We start from the raw sequence: 18,981 nt of genomic DNA, 5'->3' as shown, positions 1-18,981 counted from the left end.
AAATAATTTAGTAATAAGGAAGTTTAAATTAACATGCAAATATTTAAATGTGTAATATTTGTATTAAGGAATATGCAGAAGCATACTTAAAATGGGAAAGACACTGTATTCTTTGACAGGTAGATGCAATATCGTTTATATCTTATATTAAACTTCAGGATAAACTCTTTGGAACAAAGATATATACATGAAAGATAACCATGCAAGTAATAGAAGAAAATATGAATGTCTATTATGACCTTACAATGGGAAGCTCTTTTTAATAAAATTCAATATCTGAAAGTCGATTTCAAAGGATTAATTAATTTTAAATAATGAAAATTTCTACATGGCAAAAAATAACATAAATAAGGCCAAAAGATAAATGACGAGCTGGAGGTAAAATTTCCAACTCATATGATGACTTAAAGAGCTAATCTGTCTAATACATAACAGCTCCTAGTAATTGGCAAAGTACAGTCACCATCTAATAGAAATTTGGTTAAATTATTCTAACACAGTTCACAAAAAAATAACATTGGCTTCTACACATATAAAGTTTTTCTCAACTGCACCCAAAATAGGAAGTATATAAAACTATACTGACATAGCATTTCTAATTCATTATATTAGCAAAAAACTGAAAGTTTTATGTCACACTGTGTTGGCAAGGCTGCAAGGAAACAGGGACTTTTATGCATTGTTGATGGGAGTATAAATTTATATAAATGTGAATTGGAACAAATGCTTATAAGCTTTGACTCAGTACTCCTGATTCTACAAATTTATCTTATAATAATTTGTCAAATGTTGAGTGCACAGATTTGTTCATTGCAGCATTGTTTTTAACATCAGAAGACGGGAAACATTGTACAAACAATGCCCATCAGTAGCAGATTGATTAAATAAATTAACTATATCCAATAATTGAATATTATGCAGGTATATAAAAAATAAGAATCTTATGAATATGGAAAGATTTCCAAAATATATTGCTAAGTTTAAAAAAAAGGAAGGGGCAGAAGAAAATAAGTTGGGCAAAAAAAACCCCAGAAATGTTTACTAATAATTATTTTCAAAAACTCACAGGATATACAAGAAGGTAATGAAATAATTACTTATTTGGGAGTGTATAGATAGAGGGATGACAGCCGAGCAGATGAAGGGCTGGGATGGAACAAGACTCTTCACTAGATATACTTTTATACTTTTTGATGTTTGAACCATTCAAATATCTATCTATTTTACAACAACAAAAAGGAAAAAAAAACACTAATAGTAACAACTAAACCACACTAAATATTAGTTTTTTTGAGAAAATATTTCTATAGGGTGAGACTGAAAGTGTCAGCCCTTCAACTCTTTGCCAGTGGAACTGTAAGAAACTGGTGTAATCCATTAATTTGCTTCTCCAACACCCAATGTAGATGTAGATTCCTTATACTCAGACCATTTTTTGATGGTTTTATTTATTGTGTATTATTTAATAATTTTAATTGCGTTTTATGTCTTTGTTTCCTATGCATTAACTCCATCAAACAATTAATATCTAACAGTTTAATTAAGTCAGTAGTTTTAAAACACCAGTTGTACAAAAATGAAGACTAGTGTTGATTTTAAAATTTATCATTTTTGTACAACATGCAACTTTAGAAATGATAGTATTATTTAAAATTTCTGTATATATTTTACCTTGCGTATGTTTTTCTTCTTGAAATATAGCATTGCCACATTGCTATACTATAACATCATGATAATAATGGTAGTGTTAGGAATTTATTGTCATCATAGTACAGTTAATATAAATATATAGCACATAAATGTAAATGAGAACACTAAATATCTGTTTAGAAATGGGATTCAAGAGCTGCGTCTTAAGTTTTGGTAGGATTCATTTAATAGCTGTGTGAATTACTTAACCTTTCAGAAAGTTAATTTCTTAATCTGTTAAAAAACAAGGTGATACTAATACATGTGTTAGGGTTGTGGTCAAGGTTGCAGTGAATGTCTTTATAATACCTAGTATACTGTCTTCAATGCAAGCGTTTATTATTCCTGTGGTTGTGTTAATTATGATGTGTAGCCCTAAAATTTCAAGATGAATATTAACAAGACAATATGCACAGTTTGCCACTACCTATAAGATTTGATTTATTTGAGTAAAATAAAGGGGAGGTGGATTATAAAATTTTCACTGCTATAATTTTGTGTCTGCTTGCATTTTTTACTTGCTGAGAATTTGGTAGAATCAACTGTTAAAATAGCACTTCTAAAATAAGTCTCCCCAAAGTGATTATTTAATGTGGAGAATTAATTACTAATTTGAAATATTTTAAATAGTAGTCAGTTATTTAAAAAATAATATATTAATTGGATAGAATAAAATGGAACTGTTAAAAACCATGTGCTTTAAGAATGATTATGGCATAGACTTTTTTAAAATACATACATTAAAAATGTTATACAAGTTTATATAGTAGGATCTCAAATATGTAAATAAAAGCCTGCCATATAGAAATAGATGTATATTTCATAGAGGAGAGATGAGAAGAATATACACCAAATATGAATAGTGGTCATTTTTGAGTGTTGGGATTCTTTGTGATTTTTGTTTGATTTATACTTTTCTAGATTTTACATTTTTTTTTTACAAAGAGCATGTATTACTTTTATATCAGCAAAAAAAGCAATACATTTTTATGTATTCTTCGAGATTGAATTGAAGGATGAATAGAATCTAAATATATGTACCTTCTTTTAAAGAAAAGCGCTTTAAAGCTGTATCAACTTTGTTAGTGGAATTTTATTCCAGAAGAGTAGAAGTTGGCACCTGGAAGCACTCTTGGACCGCTTTCCTATTGAGGAGGGGTTTATTTTGGTAAAGTAACACTACCACTGTAGCCCGATGGCTACTGCAGTGGGATCAGATCTCAGGTCACATCAGTTCAGTAGCTCAGCTTGTAGCTCTGCTCTCTCAAATTGTGGGGCACAGTGAGAAGGGTTTTTTGGAAGCTGGTCCCTATGTCTTTTCATGCACACAAATCTGCTTATTATGACCACAGGTCATTGGGGATGGCAGAAGTGGTACATAAAGCTAATGTAAGCATAACATTTTACATTATGTAAAATATTACATCATGTAGAAGAAATTTTTTTAAATTTGTAAAATTTTGTCAGAAAACTTTTTTTTCCCTCAATAAAAATCACCTACTTTCCAATGGATAATTCTACATCTTAGAGTTCTTATTTCATTTTTTCACAGGTTATCCTAGTTGACATCAAAGCAAGCACCCATTTTGAATATTTCAGGAAATCTCATTAAACACTGAAAAGGATAATGCCTTGTGGGTTTCTCTATAGTAATTTCAATCATTTTTTCCCCAGTTTATATTGACTCCATTCTTCTGACAAACTCAATATGGTGTCACTGCTGTTTTTGCTTCTTTTTGCCCAGTTTAGCATCATACTCCCTGATTGTTTACATTTCACTTAATCATAACTTTTGAGATCGATCACACCTCCCTTTGTTCTAGAGATATGAAAACTGACCTGCACAGTTAGAACACAGGTGAACTTCAGGTTTTTTGACTTCTAATTCAGCATGTATTTTGTTCTATCCTGTTCCAGTATTCTTGGTAATTCTCTAAAATGTTGTCAAGAAGGGCCTAAGATCTTTGTGATCTCGCCAAAGAGTTTATAAGTGTATATGTGTGTTGTTTGTTTTTCCTCCTGTAAGAATTCCTGAGATAAATTATCTGAATTTTCACTGAAAACTCTAATACATGAAGGTAGTTACACAGTTCCAGGAATAACTGAACTTGAACCATGATTTACATACCTTCCCTGTTAAGTGCCAGTCAGGTTCTCACTACAGGTGAGCAAATCTGCTTTTTCCACAGTGAGAAAAACATTTAGAGACAATTCTACAATTAGAATTTTGTGATACTAATGGAAAGTACGCGTATGTACACGTACTTAAAATGAGCTATACAATTTGTTGGGAGTTCAGTGATGCCCCCCCTTTAAAAACTACAACTGTGAAGCTATAAGACCTCGCAGTGATGATCTCTTTGTTGACATAAATGTGATAAATCTTGTCTAAGAAAGGTATAATTCTTTGTTTTTCTTGCTAAGCCTTAAAGTTCTCATGGGCAAGGGATAAGAAACGGTCTTCTGAGGACCATTGTTTGATTGTCTTTTATTAACAGCCTGAGTGGTTTGTGATGGTCTGCTTTCACTGTGTGTCTGAGGGAACCCTAAGTGTTGTTTCTGACTCTGAGCAGGCTAATTTGCTTATCAGAGACAATGGACCTATTGACAAACAGGTACATTCTCCTTACCCCGTCATTCTATATGTGATATAATTGATTTCCAGGTTTATGATTTTCTCCATTATAATTAATCAGCAGCATGATGTATCTGCTGTTTATCATATAATGACTTTCTTAATGGGTGGCATAAGAAATATTTTAAATTAAAATTAAAAATTTTTTTTGTCTTTTGCTGTAAATCGGAGAGATAGTTTTTAGTACCTTTGCCCAAGATTACATATTAACCACATCTTAAACATATGTATTACTTAATGTGTTCATCATAGTACAAAGTATGAAGAATAGAGCTATGAGTGAGACTTGAGATATTTCACTTTTAGATTTTTCAAGTGGCAAGACACTTGTAGATATTTAGTCTCAGAAATGGAAAACCTAGTAAAAAAACACTTTTTTTTCTTCTTTTCTTCTTTTTTTTTTTTTAGTCAGGGTTTCCCTCACTGTGTCGCCCAGGTTGGAGTACAGTGGCACAATGATCATGGCTTGTGTGGCAGCCTCGAACTCCTGGGCTCAAGAGATCCTCTCACCTTAGCCTCTGGACTAGCTGGGGCTAGGGACATGCACCACCACCATGCCTGGCTAATACCTCTCTAGAGCTGAGGTCTTGCTGTGTCTCATAGGCTGGTCTCAAAACTTGGGCTCAAGCGATTCTCCAGCCTCGGCCTCCCCAAGTGTTGGGATTATAGACGTGAACCACCGTGCCTAACCATTTTTTTTTTTTCCCGTAAGAATAGTTAGACCAATTCTTCCTTTGAAAAACAGATGTAAGGATCTCTTAAACAGAAAAATAGTTTGGTGCCCTCTTTCCATAATTTTTTTTTCAACCACAGAAGAAATTTTTTTTTAAAAAGATTGATTTTAAAGATATTTAAATACTAATTATTTGGATTATAATTATCAGTCATTATGGTAATGCCTTTTTAAAAAGAGAAATAGCTAATCATGAAGTGTAACAATTTAAAGAAAGACAGTTTAGGTAAATTTATATCTTAAAGTGAAAAATTGAATCGCTTAATTTTGTAACTATATTTTAGGTCATAAAAATATACTGATTGAAGAAAATGTTTTCAAACAAATTGTACATTTATCTTTTGCCCAAGAAATCTATTTTTATCTGAGCTAGGTAAAACTTAAGTCAGTGTAAAACAAGTTGTTTGGAAACGCTTAAATCTTTTTGAAAACATTACAACGAAATAACAAAAGTTTTCCAAAAGGGTCTGGTTAAGCATTGAGCTAGAGCACAGCATTTTCACAAGAGGAGTTTTCAGCAAGATGCTAACCTATCAATAGTTATGGCTGAAGAAGTTCTTTGGTTTTTGTTTGTTTGCAGAATTCTGATTTGTAGCATTTGATAATCACAAATTAAAAAAGGATCTTTGCACTTGTGTTTTGATTTTGGTGACAATTTTATAAATTGGTGTGTTTTGCTGTTTTTGTTAGGAAAAAAATGTAATATACTGACATACCACCCCCCGTTCCCCCCCACTATACTTCTTTAAATGTGCCAGATAAAAATCATTTAATCAAGCTTTTTGGGAATATTTGAGTGTGTCAGAGGTGATGTATTGTGTATAGACAAAGGTCAGAGAAAACCAGTCCAGGAATTAGAATGTCATTCCTGCACTGTGTGTGCATGTGTGTGTTTGGTGTGTTTTTCCTTTGCTCTAATGGTATTCCTCCCTTCCCCCAAAACCTCTGGTGTATTTTCACTAATAGTGATGTCAGGTTAGGTACTTTGGAACAGTTGGAAAGGAAAACAGCAAGGCAGAAGAGGATTGGATCTTCAGGGAATGATTGGGAGGGAAGGCAGTCTAGGGAATTGGTTTCTGTGGGTAGCTCATGAGGGAGAGCTTTGCAGTAGAAGAGGAGTCAAACCTTTTGGGAGGGTCAGGGGAATAAATGGGACATTTCAGGGAGTCCTTGGAATTGAAAGAAGCAGTCAAAGCATTAAGGGAAGTCTTTTCGACACTACTTAAAGGAAGCCAGTGAGGGAAAGCAATGAGCTCCTTTGAGAAAATTCTGGGATAGGAGCATGGGGGCTTGGGAGGGGAGGGAATCTCTAAAGTACATTTGTTGTTGGCTCCACATAGGTCCCTGGTGTGTGAAGTGATCTAGATAGATGTAGTTATAAACGGGTTGTCCCTGTAAATCTGTTTGTATATGTGAATGTCTTTCTGATTTCCTCTTTTTATATTCTTATCTGAGTATGGGAATGGCTGAAGGCTTTATTGCTATCTGTGTGTTGCATGCTATGTGGATCTTTTAAGGCGTGACCTTATCAAAGTTGGCATCTAAATGCAAAAGAAAATGCAGGGCAAGCTTGTTCTAGTTGGGTTCCTGTCACCAGACCATAGCAATTTGGAACAATGGATACATTACCTGAATTCACTGGGAGCAAGCGGAGTCCCTGCTTCTATGCATGCCCTTATCAGTGTTTAAAATAGTGCTTTGTACTCTGCGTACTATCTAGAAGAGAACATCTCCTTCTCATTCTCTTCCTTTCCCTATTCTTTATTAATATTTTGGGGGAGAATGCTTTCATTTCAATAATTAGAAAATGTGGAAAAACAAGATTGCAAGGTTGAGGTGAAAGCAGTACAAGATTGGAAGAATGAAACTCTTTTCTTCACTCAGTAAAATGATACTTTTGGCTCAAGGCCTGGGGAACATAGGCGAGTTAGGATGGTGCAGACAGGACTAGCAACATGTCTGTTAAGGAATGGGCTGAGAACCCCTTGCCTCTGCCCTGTGGTTTACTACTGAATTTGAGTTGTAACTCTTTGTTTTTTTTTGTCCGTTAGAAGCAGTGGTAGAGAGATTACACACTAAGCTTTAAAACCACAGCAAAACAAAACTTTTAAAACACTTGTGTGGTAGCCTCAGAAGACAGGTTAACACATTCTGTTTCAACTGTACTATTAATGTTTTTTGCAAGTTTGTAATACCTCTAGACATGGAGGTCTTTTTCCCCCTTACATTTTATCTATATTGCAAATTGAATCTGAGGTGTGGCATGTGAGCATTAAAATAATGAAAACAAAACACAGTTTTATCCAGGATATATGTAATTTTGAACACTAAAAATCTTTTTAATGTATCATGTATGTAATATAAGTATCATCACTTTTATTCAATACATTTCAAAATATACTACTCGTTTTAGCAAATTCAAAGTCCTTTTAACATTTTCTTATAAATCTGATATCACTAAATTTGTAACTAAGGAATTTTATGGTGAGATTATTTGAGCTTTGTTTATTTCTGTAACAGTTGTTCTAAGCTATAAAAACGAACATCTTTAACACATCTGTATAGATTTTAAAATAGCTTATTTGTAATTTAAACTAGCTTCAAATATTTTGCTATATTGCTATTTCCCCTATTCAAAGTTTACAAAACAAACATTTATTGAAGATCAGAGATGTCATAGTTTTTTTGTAAGAAGACATTTCCTTTCAGAGAGTGAACATAGAAATAAGGAAGGTTAAGGAGATGTCCTATCCTTTCCTTAAAGAAAAAAGACCTATTTATCACTTGCCATCTTATACTCATTCATTCATTCTCTCATTCACTATGCATTCAGTAAGTGCCCACTAAAGTTTTCTTAAGCCTTTCTTTTCATTCAGTCTCTGCTGATTTGATAAATCAGAAGGTTATCTTTGATAAGTATTCATATAATACTTTTTATTATCCTTTTGTGATTATTAAGCTGTCTGTCCAAGCTTTGAAGACAGTCTGCAATCCTTCAAATTTAAGCATTACCATTAGTTGTGATATATGTGTATACATGTCTTTTGGTCTCTCTATCATCATTTATCACAGTCTATCATTGTTTACCCAAAGGAATAACTAGCTACCGACTGAATGATCTTGTGTGAATAGTTAATATCTCTGAGCCTCAGTTGACTTACCTGTACAAAGTAAGAATAATTATATTTTTTAAGATTGTTAGATTAGTTGTATATTTAAGCCCCCTCTATAGTATTTAGAAAATGTGAGGAGCGTGGTTACTTATTATTGTTTATATTGCCATTATCCTGACCACTATATGGACTTGACCCTCCAATTATTTCCTTGGGTCCATGCCATCTTACCTCTCTTATTTTTCCATTACTGCTTATCTCACAATATTCGAGAGTAAAAAGGAACTTTTTTACAACCAAAGGCTACCCATTTGTCACATATGCTTTCATCTTGATGCCTTCATGCATGCTGTTTTGCTTGCTGTTGTACAGCAGCAGAATATTACTGAGGAAGCACTTCTTTTTTAAAAAAATTTATAGTACAGCTGGAAATATGACAAGAAGAATAGAACAATTGATTATTAGTTAAATCAACATATTATTCTGTAAATTCAGGAAAATTGAGACCCCCCCCTTCCTTTAAATGTTATATTTAGTCTTATTAAAATTTATTTTGCTATATGCTGTGGATTTTTATTCATTATTTTTGTTTAATTTCTAATGAAGAGTTATTGAGATTTTATGAGATTGACATCTTATTTCCTTTACAAATTTCCTATTGCTTGTACATTGGGAGCAAACCAAGAAGAGGTGCAAAAACAACCTCCCAGCTTGTCTTGGTGAATTGTGAATTGCTCTGGTTTATTCTTGTTTGTATTACATTTAATGAACAAGTCCTGTACGGTACTATGCATTTTAATTCAGTTTTGAAAATTATCAGTTTGCAAATTTTGTCTTTTTCCACTTTCTTTTTCTGCTTCAAGAGCTTATTACCTTTGCTCCAGCTGAATAAAAGTTGGGCAAACAGATACCCTGACAACTGCCAACAGCACCACGCCTTGACTTTCCTGGGTACAGAAAGTAGTCAATATTTCTGGGACTACACATCTGTCCCGTCTGAAAGATGCCACTCACAATTTCTAATTTAAATACAGTATGACTGAAAAAATGAAAATCACCACTTCTTTAAAAATGTGTATTGTATTTGCTTCTTTCCTGGTTTTACCAAAAAAAGTAAAAAAGATCCATGTAGCAGATTCAGGTCTATGCCTGCAAATTGCTTCCTGTTTGCTTGCATGGTGACAATGTTCTAAGTGCCAGTTTTGAATACTAGTAACCTGTCATGGATCAGTTATCTGAAATGGCAGGTTTATTTGTTATGGGAGGAATGACATTATCTCCTGTCCTTTAGACAGAGCTAAAGTGAGAATAAAGTGGTAAGAAAGAATGTTTCTTTGCACTCTAGGTGTGAACGTACTATCATTTGTGCTACTGATTTGATTGCCACAGCTACTATCATTAGCATCTTGGACCAAACATGGAACAAGCTGTACTATATTTCATGTATGATGGAATACAGAGACTGATTAAAAATACTCTTAAAGGTGCTGGATTATTCATTTGATAGCTGATCGTTATAAGACGTTAGGGTCATGCTTTCCTTTGTGGACATAAACATTTTTAATAATTGCTTTTAAAAATCAAATATAAATTTAATTTTGAGCCTAGGTGAGAATTTGCTTCATTTGAACTAATTTTTTTTTTTTGTTATCTCAGAATTATCTTAATAGTAGGTAGTGTCAGTTGCCAGAAAAACCTCAATGTGAAGGAAATTTATATATTATAATTCTTTCCTAGTGTTGTCTTTAGGTAGACTACAGTGAACCTATCTATTCTATTTTAATTCTGATTCCTTTTCTAGATAACCATAGGTAAAGGTAGTTTTAATTTGACCTCTGAAAGAAGAAAAAAATTTTCCCGGTTGGAGAAATAATGAGTAATGCTGGTTTAGAGACTGCCTCTTATCTTCTTCTCAAATCTTAGTCACTACCTAGTCTAGTGTTTTAAATAACTAATGAAAACATTTTTATGGTTTCTGAGATTTTTTTTAAAGCAGGCTTGAAAGATATGAAGTAATTTACTAGTAAACCAAATTTTAACATTATAGACATAAGAATGTTGTTTGTCCATCTCACTTTGTTTCATGATAATATTTTTTCTCCTAGGTGTAGGGAAAATAGGGGATTTTGTTTAATCAATAAAGGGATGTCTCTCTCTCTCTCTCTTCCTCTCTTCCTCTCTTTTGCTCTCTCTCTCTCTCTCTCTACCATGGCAGCCCAAATAGGGTTCAACTGTGCAGGTAGGATCTGTATTATTAATTTTCATTATGCCAAAACTGAAAAAACGTTGTGTTGAAATCTTAAAGCACTAGAAAAGTAAATACCTAGAAAGTATTATCTGTTCTGTAAGAAAAACAGCAAACTAAACATTTTAATGTATTATTGACTTTGTTGGATTTATAATATTGGGACTTTTCTTTATACAAGTACCTGGCCTTTAAAAAGAAATACTACCTAGAGTAGCAACAAGTACTGTTAAAGTTGACAAGTGTTCCTAAGTATATGGTAGTTAGATTAGTGTGAGGAACTTCATTAAAAAATTTAAGTGTAAACCTGTAAGGTTACTTTAATTGGTTGTTTTTCATAGTTTATTTAGTGACTATTGCACAGTAATGCTTTGTATTAAATCAACATTAAGTTAGAATTCAGTGGTTGTATTAAATAGCCTTTTAAGACAGTATGTTAAATACGTGGCTTTCACCAAGGGGCCCCTATGGTATTTTGGCAATTTTACTATTTTTAAAAATTCATACCTACTTTGAATTGAGATTCATGTAAGTGAAACACCATTAATAAGGATTTTTGGTTTTAAATTTTAGTTTGTTTTATTATAAAACAGTCCATATCCATCATTCTTAAAATCAAGTATTCTTTATAACAGTCCTACTTCATATGCAGTCTGTAGGCCGGAAAGCATTTGTTACCAGTCTGCCTTGAAATTAAATATAGAAGTTGAGTAAATGCTTAAAACCGTCACAGAAGTTTGATAGAGTAATACAAATTGGGGGCTTATATTTTGTTTTTGTCAAATTTGACTTTATTATACGAATGTGATGAATTAGAAATTTAAAAAATCAATTGGTCCTTCCCACAGAAGGATATTTCATTTAAGAAATATCACTTTAGATGACATTAGAAGAGTTATCCATGTGCTTAGTGTCAGTTAGCTTAAATGCTATACATTAAAATATAAACATATCTAAAACCCACTTATATTAGTAACTTATGTAGGTAACCATATAATTTTTATAAAGTAACCTTAAATGAAAATGAAAGCCAATTCTTTAATGAGTCTAAAGCAGTAGAGCCTTTACTCATATACCTAGTAATAGCTATCATTTATTAAGTGCTTACAATGTGCAATAGGGTGTCTTTTATCTTATTTAATCCTCTAAAAGCACAACGGGATAGGTTCCATATTACCCTCATTTTAGAGATACCGAGCTAAGGGTCAGAGAGGTTAAAAATGTGCTGATGGTCACTGAGCTAACTAAAAAAGCTAACATTAAAACATGCTTTTGTTCGTAATATGATTACACATCTTGTGCTTCACTTTTTTTTCTTTTCGATGAGGAGGTAATAACATGTACTGGGTAAAGAATGTTGTTCTGTGCTTGTAGGTAAAGCTGTGTACCACGCTGTATATCAGGAATTAGTTAGAGCTAGAAGAGGAAAGCTCAAGCATGCAAATCTTCAGTGCTGAGTTGGTATAGGGAGTAAGATGAGGCTTCATCACGTACGTTGCTCTTGATCTCAGAGTCTGTTACCACAAATTGTTGATGAGCACAAAAATTTAAGGATAACATGTTCAAGTTCCACTTGATACAGCTTATAAGATAGAATCCCTTTTCAAAAAAAGCAGATGAGATGTGATTGTTAAATGGCATCTCTCTACTCTTCATGTGTACATAGATATTCAACTTTCAGGAAGCATGTCTATGATATTTGCATCTTACAGTAATATTTACAATATTTGTTTCCTTCTTCAGTCTCTTCAGTTATCTTTATAAAAGAAAGGAGGGTGGGAGGAGGAGGCTGACTTTTGTCATGTAGCTTCCCTCTTCAGATCTTCATCAGTATATGAGTAAACTCAGTTTACTAGATGCTTCACTTCTGTAAAATTCTGTAAATCAACTAGCTAATATTTAACTGAATTTATATCTTGTTTTCTTCATTTGGTCCATTTGATTGCTGATCATTGATATTCATCTGCCTAATTACCTTTGGACGTGTTTAAGGATTGAGGATAAAAACTATCAAGGGCAAGATTAAAAGAGGTGACTGACTCCCTGATTCTCTTCTGCCCTTGAAGGCACTGGATAATGGAGAAACAAGTGCTTGCATGTGTTGGATTTTGTTAGTTGGATCCAGCTCCAGCAGAGTGACAACTGAGGTCACGTCAGCACCTTGGAAGGCCGGGAAGCTGGAACTGGAGCAGCTGAGCCAATCCCCAGACAAACAGGTTTTAACCGGGACAGAGTGAGAGAATGCTTTGCTTTGGAAACTCTCTGCCCATCACCTAAGGCAGTGATTCTATTCCTATATATTTTTTCTGCTGTCTGTTCATTTTTATGTAGAGAAGATTAGTTATGAGGACTTCTTTCTATTTATGTATGGCAAAAGGTAATTGCAAAGTAATTATGTTAGACTTTGAGATATTTTTTGTTTTCTTCAGATTCAGGAGCAAAGAAATGTTACTTTTGAAATTAAGGTGGTGTGATGGAAGGATCATTTATGGCAGTAGTAAGGGTGATCATTTGTTGACTATCATCATTTTGTGTAAGGTTGAATGCCAATTAAATGTCATGAGTACCTCAATATGTTTAAATATCTTCATATTATATAATACATATTCAAACCTCTTTTGATTCCAGGAGGAGATTTTCTTATAAGTCCTAAAATTGGAAAGTTGGATTCTAGTCTCATTTTGCAAGTCACTCTACTCTGTAGTTTATTTCTTCTCAATATGTAGAACGGTGGTTCTCAACTTTGGCTACACATTAGAACCATCTGGATATGTTTAAAAAATACTGATATCTTTACCCCATCCCATACCAATTTAATAAAAATAGGGGTAGGGCTCAGGCATTTATAATGATTTATTAATTTCCCCAGATAATTCTGATGTACAGTGAAGGTCTAGAGTCATGGATATAGAATGATATCACTGACCTAACTTCTCTGATTTTTTTGAGGTTGATTAATTCATATTAACTGTTAATCACCTTTATAAAAAGTTTCCTCTAATTTATAGGGTCTTTTTCAAAAATGTAGAATTAGAAGGTCCTTTGATATACTTCTGTTCCTTGCCAGATTACATTCAACCATTAATTTAAGGTAAGGATGTTTGACAATAGATATTGTAAATAGGTAATTATATTTTTTCACCTTTTAATTACAAATAAAAATTTGATTTGTCGACAAGTACATATTGATAGAGAGCAGAGGGGGTGAGCTGGAAGTTAGGGGAAAGGGAATGGCATTTATTGAACACTTCTGTGTGCTATGTATCAGGTTCTATGATACAATCACCTCTAATGTAGGAGTCACAATTTCTGCTTATATATGACGAAGTCAGTACTTAAAGAGTTATTAATTAAGTTTAATTATATTTTATAAGTCATAGAATCTCAAGGGTATGATTGATCTTAAAAGTCATTTGAATAACTCATCTGCTGCACATAAAGGCTAAATGTGAAGGTTTCTGAATACTTTAAAATATGAAATCAGGAACGAATGTTAGGATTTTAAATGTATGTCATCAAGAAATATGGGGAAAAAGTAGCCCAGAGAGAGATATTTGGTAAAATGTTATACAAGTTATACAGTGTAACTGTTTGCTTAATGGTGTTGAGTTTTATTTTTATTTATTTTTCAATTATGACAGACATAGAAGTTTTTAATTCTTTAGCTATGATTATTAAAACATTTTGAAATATTTTATATCAATTTATATTATTATAAATCCAAATTTTCCAACTGCTGCATATTTTAAAAAATCACCATAGTTAACTAGAATGATTCCCAGTTGTACTAATTAGCATAAAAAGCTAATTAATTATCTCATTAAACTGCATGCCATTAGCCTTGATTTTACTGCATATTTGATGTATTATCTCTTGGTCTTTAAAAATATAGACAATAATAGTTTAGTCTTTCAATAATTGATTTTAAATTGGCATTTTTCAAAAAAACTTTTGTAATCTCAGTAATTAATAATTAACACAACAAATTCATCTTTAAAATGCTTTAAAAATAAGAAAATAGAAGAAATGTTCATCCCAACTTTCAATTAATGAAATGCAGTTTAAAATAATAAAATACCACATTTTACTCACCATATTATAAATGATGAAAACTACTAAGATTGTTTAACATCAATAACATTGTATTGGTTTTATTGATTACATTGGTAATGTTGTTTTTACACAGTGCTTATGCAAGTTTAAATTGACACCTCATTTTGGATGGCAGTTTTATATAGCTTGCCTTCTCTTTTCACCTGATAATGCCTTCTTTAAGACTTCAATTTTAAGAAACCTATTAGAAATACAGACAGGTTTATCCACAAAAGTGGACACTGGAGTGGTATTATTGGAAATTACTTTCGGTACAGTGCTTAGGTAAATCATGGTTATTCCATAAGTTGAAGTATATATAGTCTTAAAAATTATGCTGATGAAGAATTTCTTCATGACATGGAAATGCTTCATGGTATGTTATTATAGAGAGATAAATAGTTTATAGTGTATTATATATATGTCCATACATTATTTGTTTATCGATAGATAAAATCTCAACTTTTTTGGAAAAGAAACATGCTAAAATGTTAAAACTAGGGGTAGGTTTCGGTACTGGTTTAAATATCTCTGTAAATACCTGTTTTTATATACTGAGGCATTGTTACTTTCATAATCAGAAAAAGAATAGAAAACAAAGTTTTTACATATAGTTAGCAGCTTTATTTTGGTCGGGCCATGCTTGATTTGCTATTCTTAGACATTCTAAGACATTTTTAGAGTCAGTATTTTGTATTGATTCTCTGGCTATCAAGTTTCTTTCATGTGAAATTCGCATCAAGTTTAGAGTATGATGCTCTCTTGGTCAGGTAACATATCCTTAGTGAATGGGTGCTATTTTATTGAGACTTCAGCTATACCCTCTTCTCTAGTACCTCTTCTAGGCTCTTTTGGACATATCTTCTGGCTTACCTTCTCATAAGCTGTATAATATTTAGTGGTTACCGTAACCCAGACATGGGTTCCTTATGACTATCAATTACTGTTAAAGATACTACAAATGGGAATTTTTTTCTCCAAGCCATACTATTTAAATTTTATTTCAAATATCTATAATTACCCCTTTAGGAGATAGAAACAATATCCTTAGATGAGCTGGAAACACCAAATTAGGAATTTTCCCCTAGGTTTGCTTCTGTAGAAATACTTAATAACTTATTTTTCTTTAGATCTAGTGAAATAGTGAAGTGTGCTTCTTAGCATAAATGGAAATGTTAATTTGTTCAACTTTTCATTAACACACATTTCTACCATAAGAGACTTTAGTAAAACTAGATTTAAAAAATTTGAAAGACATACTGATTTTTACAAAAACATATTTTAATCTTTAAAATGTTTATGGTATACCTGTGGTTAAATAACATATGCATGGTTTTAAATTTTTGATTCTTCTATGTTTAAACTCTTTTCAGTGTCTAGATAAATATTTATTTTTTAAACCTCTTCATTGAAGATTATTCAAATTTTTTTCTAAGAGATTTGACTTTACATATGTTCATTGTACAGACTATTTTAATTCAGTGATTCCCATCTAATTGGTCAAGCACCAGTATGATGTTAAAAGTTACCCGAAGAGTCTAATATGCACTCCAGTTTGGGGATGACGTTTTAAGATGAATCTTGGATATTTAAAAATGTTTTATTTAGTATATTTTACAACATTCTAATTTTTAATTTAATGATATGTTTTGGTCAATTTTAATTTACTTTATCCTAAAAGAAAGCTATCTATATGCACATTTATTCAGCATTCATTTTAATGTTCACTTACTTAAAGAGTTTATCTATTATTATCACATTTACACTGATATTTGCATAGTTTTCCCCAAAGTCTGTAACTTTGAGTTCAGATCTGAACGTAAGGTTTGTACTTTTAGTTGTCTTTATGGATGTTTATGAACAATTACAAATAACATTTTCAACTCAATAATTTAAAAACTCATAATTCTCATATACCACTTCACTCAAATTTATTCTGTTTCCAAAATACCTAATGTCTGTTATTAATATAACACTGTCCCCTATATGGTTCTTTAGACTTGAAATCTTGGAATCAGATTACTTAATATTCTTTGTTTCTCATAGTCTGTCATCTGGTATCTTGTTCTTTTTCCTTTAAGATTTCTTTTGATTTGATTCTGTCCTCTCTCCTCTTGCTGGTCCACATCTTATCTAGCCTTTCTTTACCCGGCTGATATTCACCCAGCACTTACATATATAATTATACAGGTTGCTAAAATATTAAAATACTTTTGTATAGGTTTGAGAAAGAGACTTTTCCTCAAGTCCATTGAGCACCTATACTCCATCCCAAGAGCTTTGTGGGTACCCTGCTTAATATGCTGTCAACTGGCTAACCAGCCTGTGTCCCAGCCCATGCATCTCAGCCTCAGTGTGCCTATGGATGTTCTCTACCAGGCTAGGGGGGGTCTCAGATTCTTCCAGGAAAGATGGTACCCTGGTGTCAGTGCTGGCACACCAGCAAATAGTACTTACATGGGCCCCTGAAGCTATGGTATTCTCTTGCCAGCTCTCTCCTGCTGTTGCTTGTGGGAACTTCAGCCTCTCTGCTGTGTGCCAATTTATAGAATTGTTAAATACGTAGATATCACCCTATCTTTACTCCAGGCTTCATAGCTGTTATGGTAGATTGGTAGCCCCTTAGTTACTCTTTATCCCTATCTACTTATCCATCTGACATATTCAGCATAGCCAGATGAATCTCCCGAATTTTATCACTCCCCCAAGAGATGGAAATTTGAACCCAGTTCAAACTTTTTAATCAACTCACTTTACCATGTTTGCTTAACTTGTTAATCCATATCTTTCTCAGATGAACTCAGGTTTACCTTCTCACACAAGATGTTCTCATTTACCTTTTTATGTTTCCCTTTTCGCATGGTCACGTCTCTGAAGTTCTCTATCTTGTACAGTTTCAAATCAAACATTTCCTGTAAGTTATATCTCGATTATATTTCAAGTAATTCCTCCTTGAAACTTTTACTAACTTCCCAAATAAGAATGACCTTCTCTTCTTAGAATCCACATGGCAGCTTATGTCTTACAATGTATTAGTTCCAGAACTGGAAAGTTCAAGGCCATGTAGTTCATCTTTCTTCCCAACTTAGAAACCTTTGTGCAAAACATGTGATTTACAATGAAGATTTCTTCCAAGACAATAAAGCTAGTGGTTCTGTTATTGGGTATTTCTAGTTATTCCTTCAGTTATCTGATAAAATATTTCTTGAGGCTTATTTTGGGTCAGGCACTAAGCTTGCTCTACAGCAGTGAACAAAACAGACAAGGCTCTGTCCTTATAGAGCTTACAGTGTGAAAGAAGGCATTAAAAATGTAAGAACATATATAAGTGTGTAATAATTTATATTAGATGCTGCAAAATAAAAATAATAGGACATTATAATTAAAAAGAACATCAGGTCCTTAGTTTATATTGACGATTTAGAGTAAGTGAAATGTAAACTATAGAGGAGGTAAGGAGGGGGCTACTCAGGTAGCAGTAGAGTATGCGAGACCAGTGTATATGTGCAAAGGCCCTACAGCAGGAGAAAGTTGGCTTTTATAATATGTTCACCAAAGAACTGAAAGACGGCCTGTGAGCCTACTATAGAGGGAGATGGAGTGGCTCATGATGGAGCTGGAGAGGTGAGAAGGAGCCATGTTATATACATTTTTGTTTTTTGAGGCTTTGGGGAAGAAGTTTGGATTTTTATCCTAAAAGCAACAAACAACTATTGAAATAGTGTTGAACACTGACTTGGTAGAATTTGATTTATGATTTTTTTAGGTGTTGGGTGGGAAGAAGAGCAGATATTTAAATCTAGAAATGCTCATCTTCTGTATTACTTGAATAACTTTCTTAGTTAAGCAAATACAGAGCAGGTACACAATCATTGTCATAGAGCAGAAAACTTTCTGACTTCATTAATAAAAATCTGCCACTCCCTGAGAATGCACTTGTATTCTGCTCTGTAAAGCTGGTTCCTGGGGAGGAGATCAGTTTACACAAGATGCCCAGTGCCTTCTGGGAGAGAAAGAACTAATATCTAGTCTCTGTTGACATAGAGCTGTGTGGCACTGACTCAATCCCAGTCTCTGGAAAGGGCAATGAGATTCCTGAAATGAAGTTACATTGAGGACAAAAAGGGGACCCCACCTGGCAACCAAGATTCAAGAGAAGCCCTTTTGAACTGATGGGGCTGATGATAGAAAATTATGTATGTGCTGTCATTAGTGTAGTTAGTACCTTAGGGAAGAAAAGCTGGTAATGGTAGTTGCAAACACGGAAGTAGAGCACCCTTGACAGAGCTGGGCACTAAAGGAAATAGGATCATCACTGTAGCTTGAACAGGGCGGTGGGATGGTACCATCACAGGGGGGACTAACATTGCTAGGTGATAAAAGACCATTAGCCTTGTGAGTAGCAGATTAATTATGGCTTACCAACTCTCTGCATGGCATGGTATGTAGACTGAAGTTCTGGGGAAAGTGAGAA

At 33.2% G+C, this 18,981-nt stretch overlaps 1 protein-coding gene across 14 annotated transcripts in view; it reads left to right on the top strand.

The window, feature by feature from the left end:
* Positions 1 to 18,981, top strand: part of LOC105481149 (IKAROS family zinc finger 2) — a 151,227-nt gene that overhangs the window by 41,120 nt on the left and 91,126 nt on the right. The window contains exon 2 of one of the 14 annotated variants that reach the window (XM_011740498.2): positions 12,482 to 12,631. The exons of 12 other annotated variants lie outside the window; for them this stretch is intronic. Coding sequence is in view for 1 of the 2 variants with exons in the window: in XM_071073327.1 (XP_070929428.1) it covers positions 12,759 to 12,792 (34 nt within the window). In the remaining variant the exon portion in view is untranslated. One more of the 14 variants, XM_071073327.1, reaches the window with a different exon arrangement.

This window comes from Macaca nemestrina, chromosome 11, assembly GCF_043159975.1.
Source record: "Macaca nemestrina isolate mMacNem1 chromosome 11, mMacNem.hap1, whole genome shotgun sequence".
In the NCBI taxonomy this organism is placed as follows: Eukaryota; Metazoa; Chordata; class Mammalia; order Primates; family Cercopithecidae; genus Macaca; species Macaca nemestrina.
This window is presented reverse-complemented; position numbering and strand designations above follow the sequence as displayed.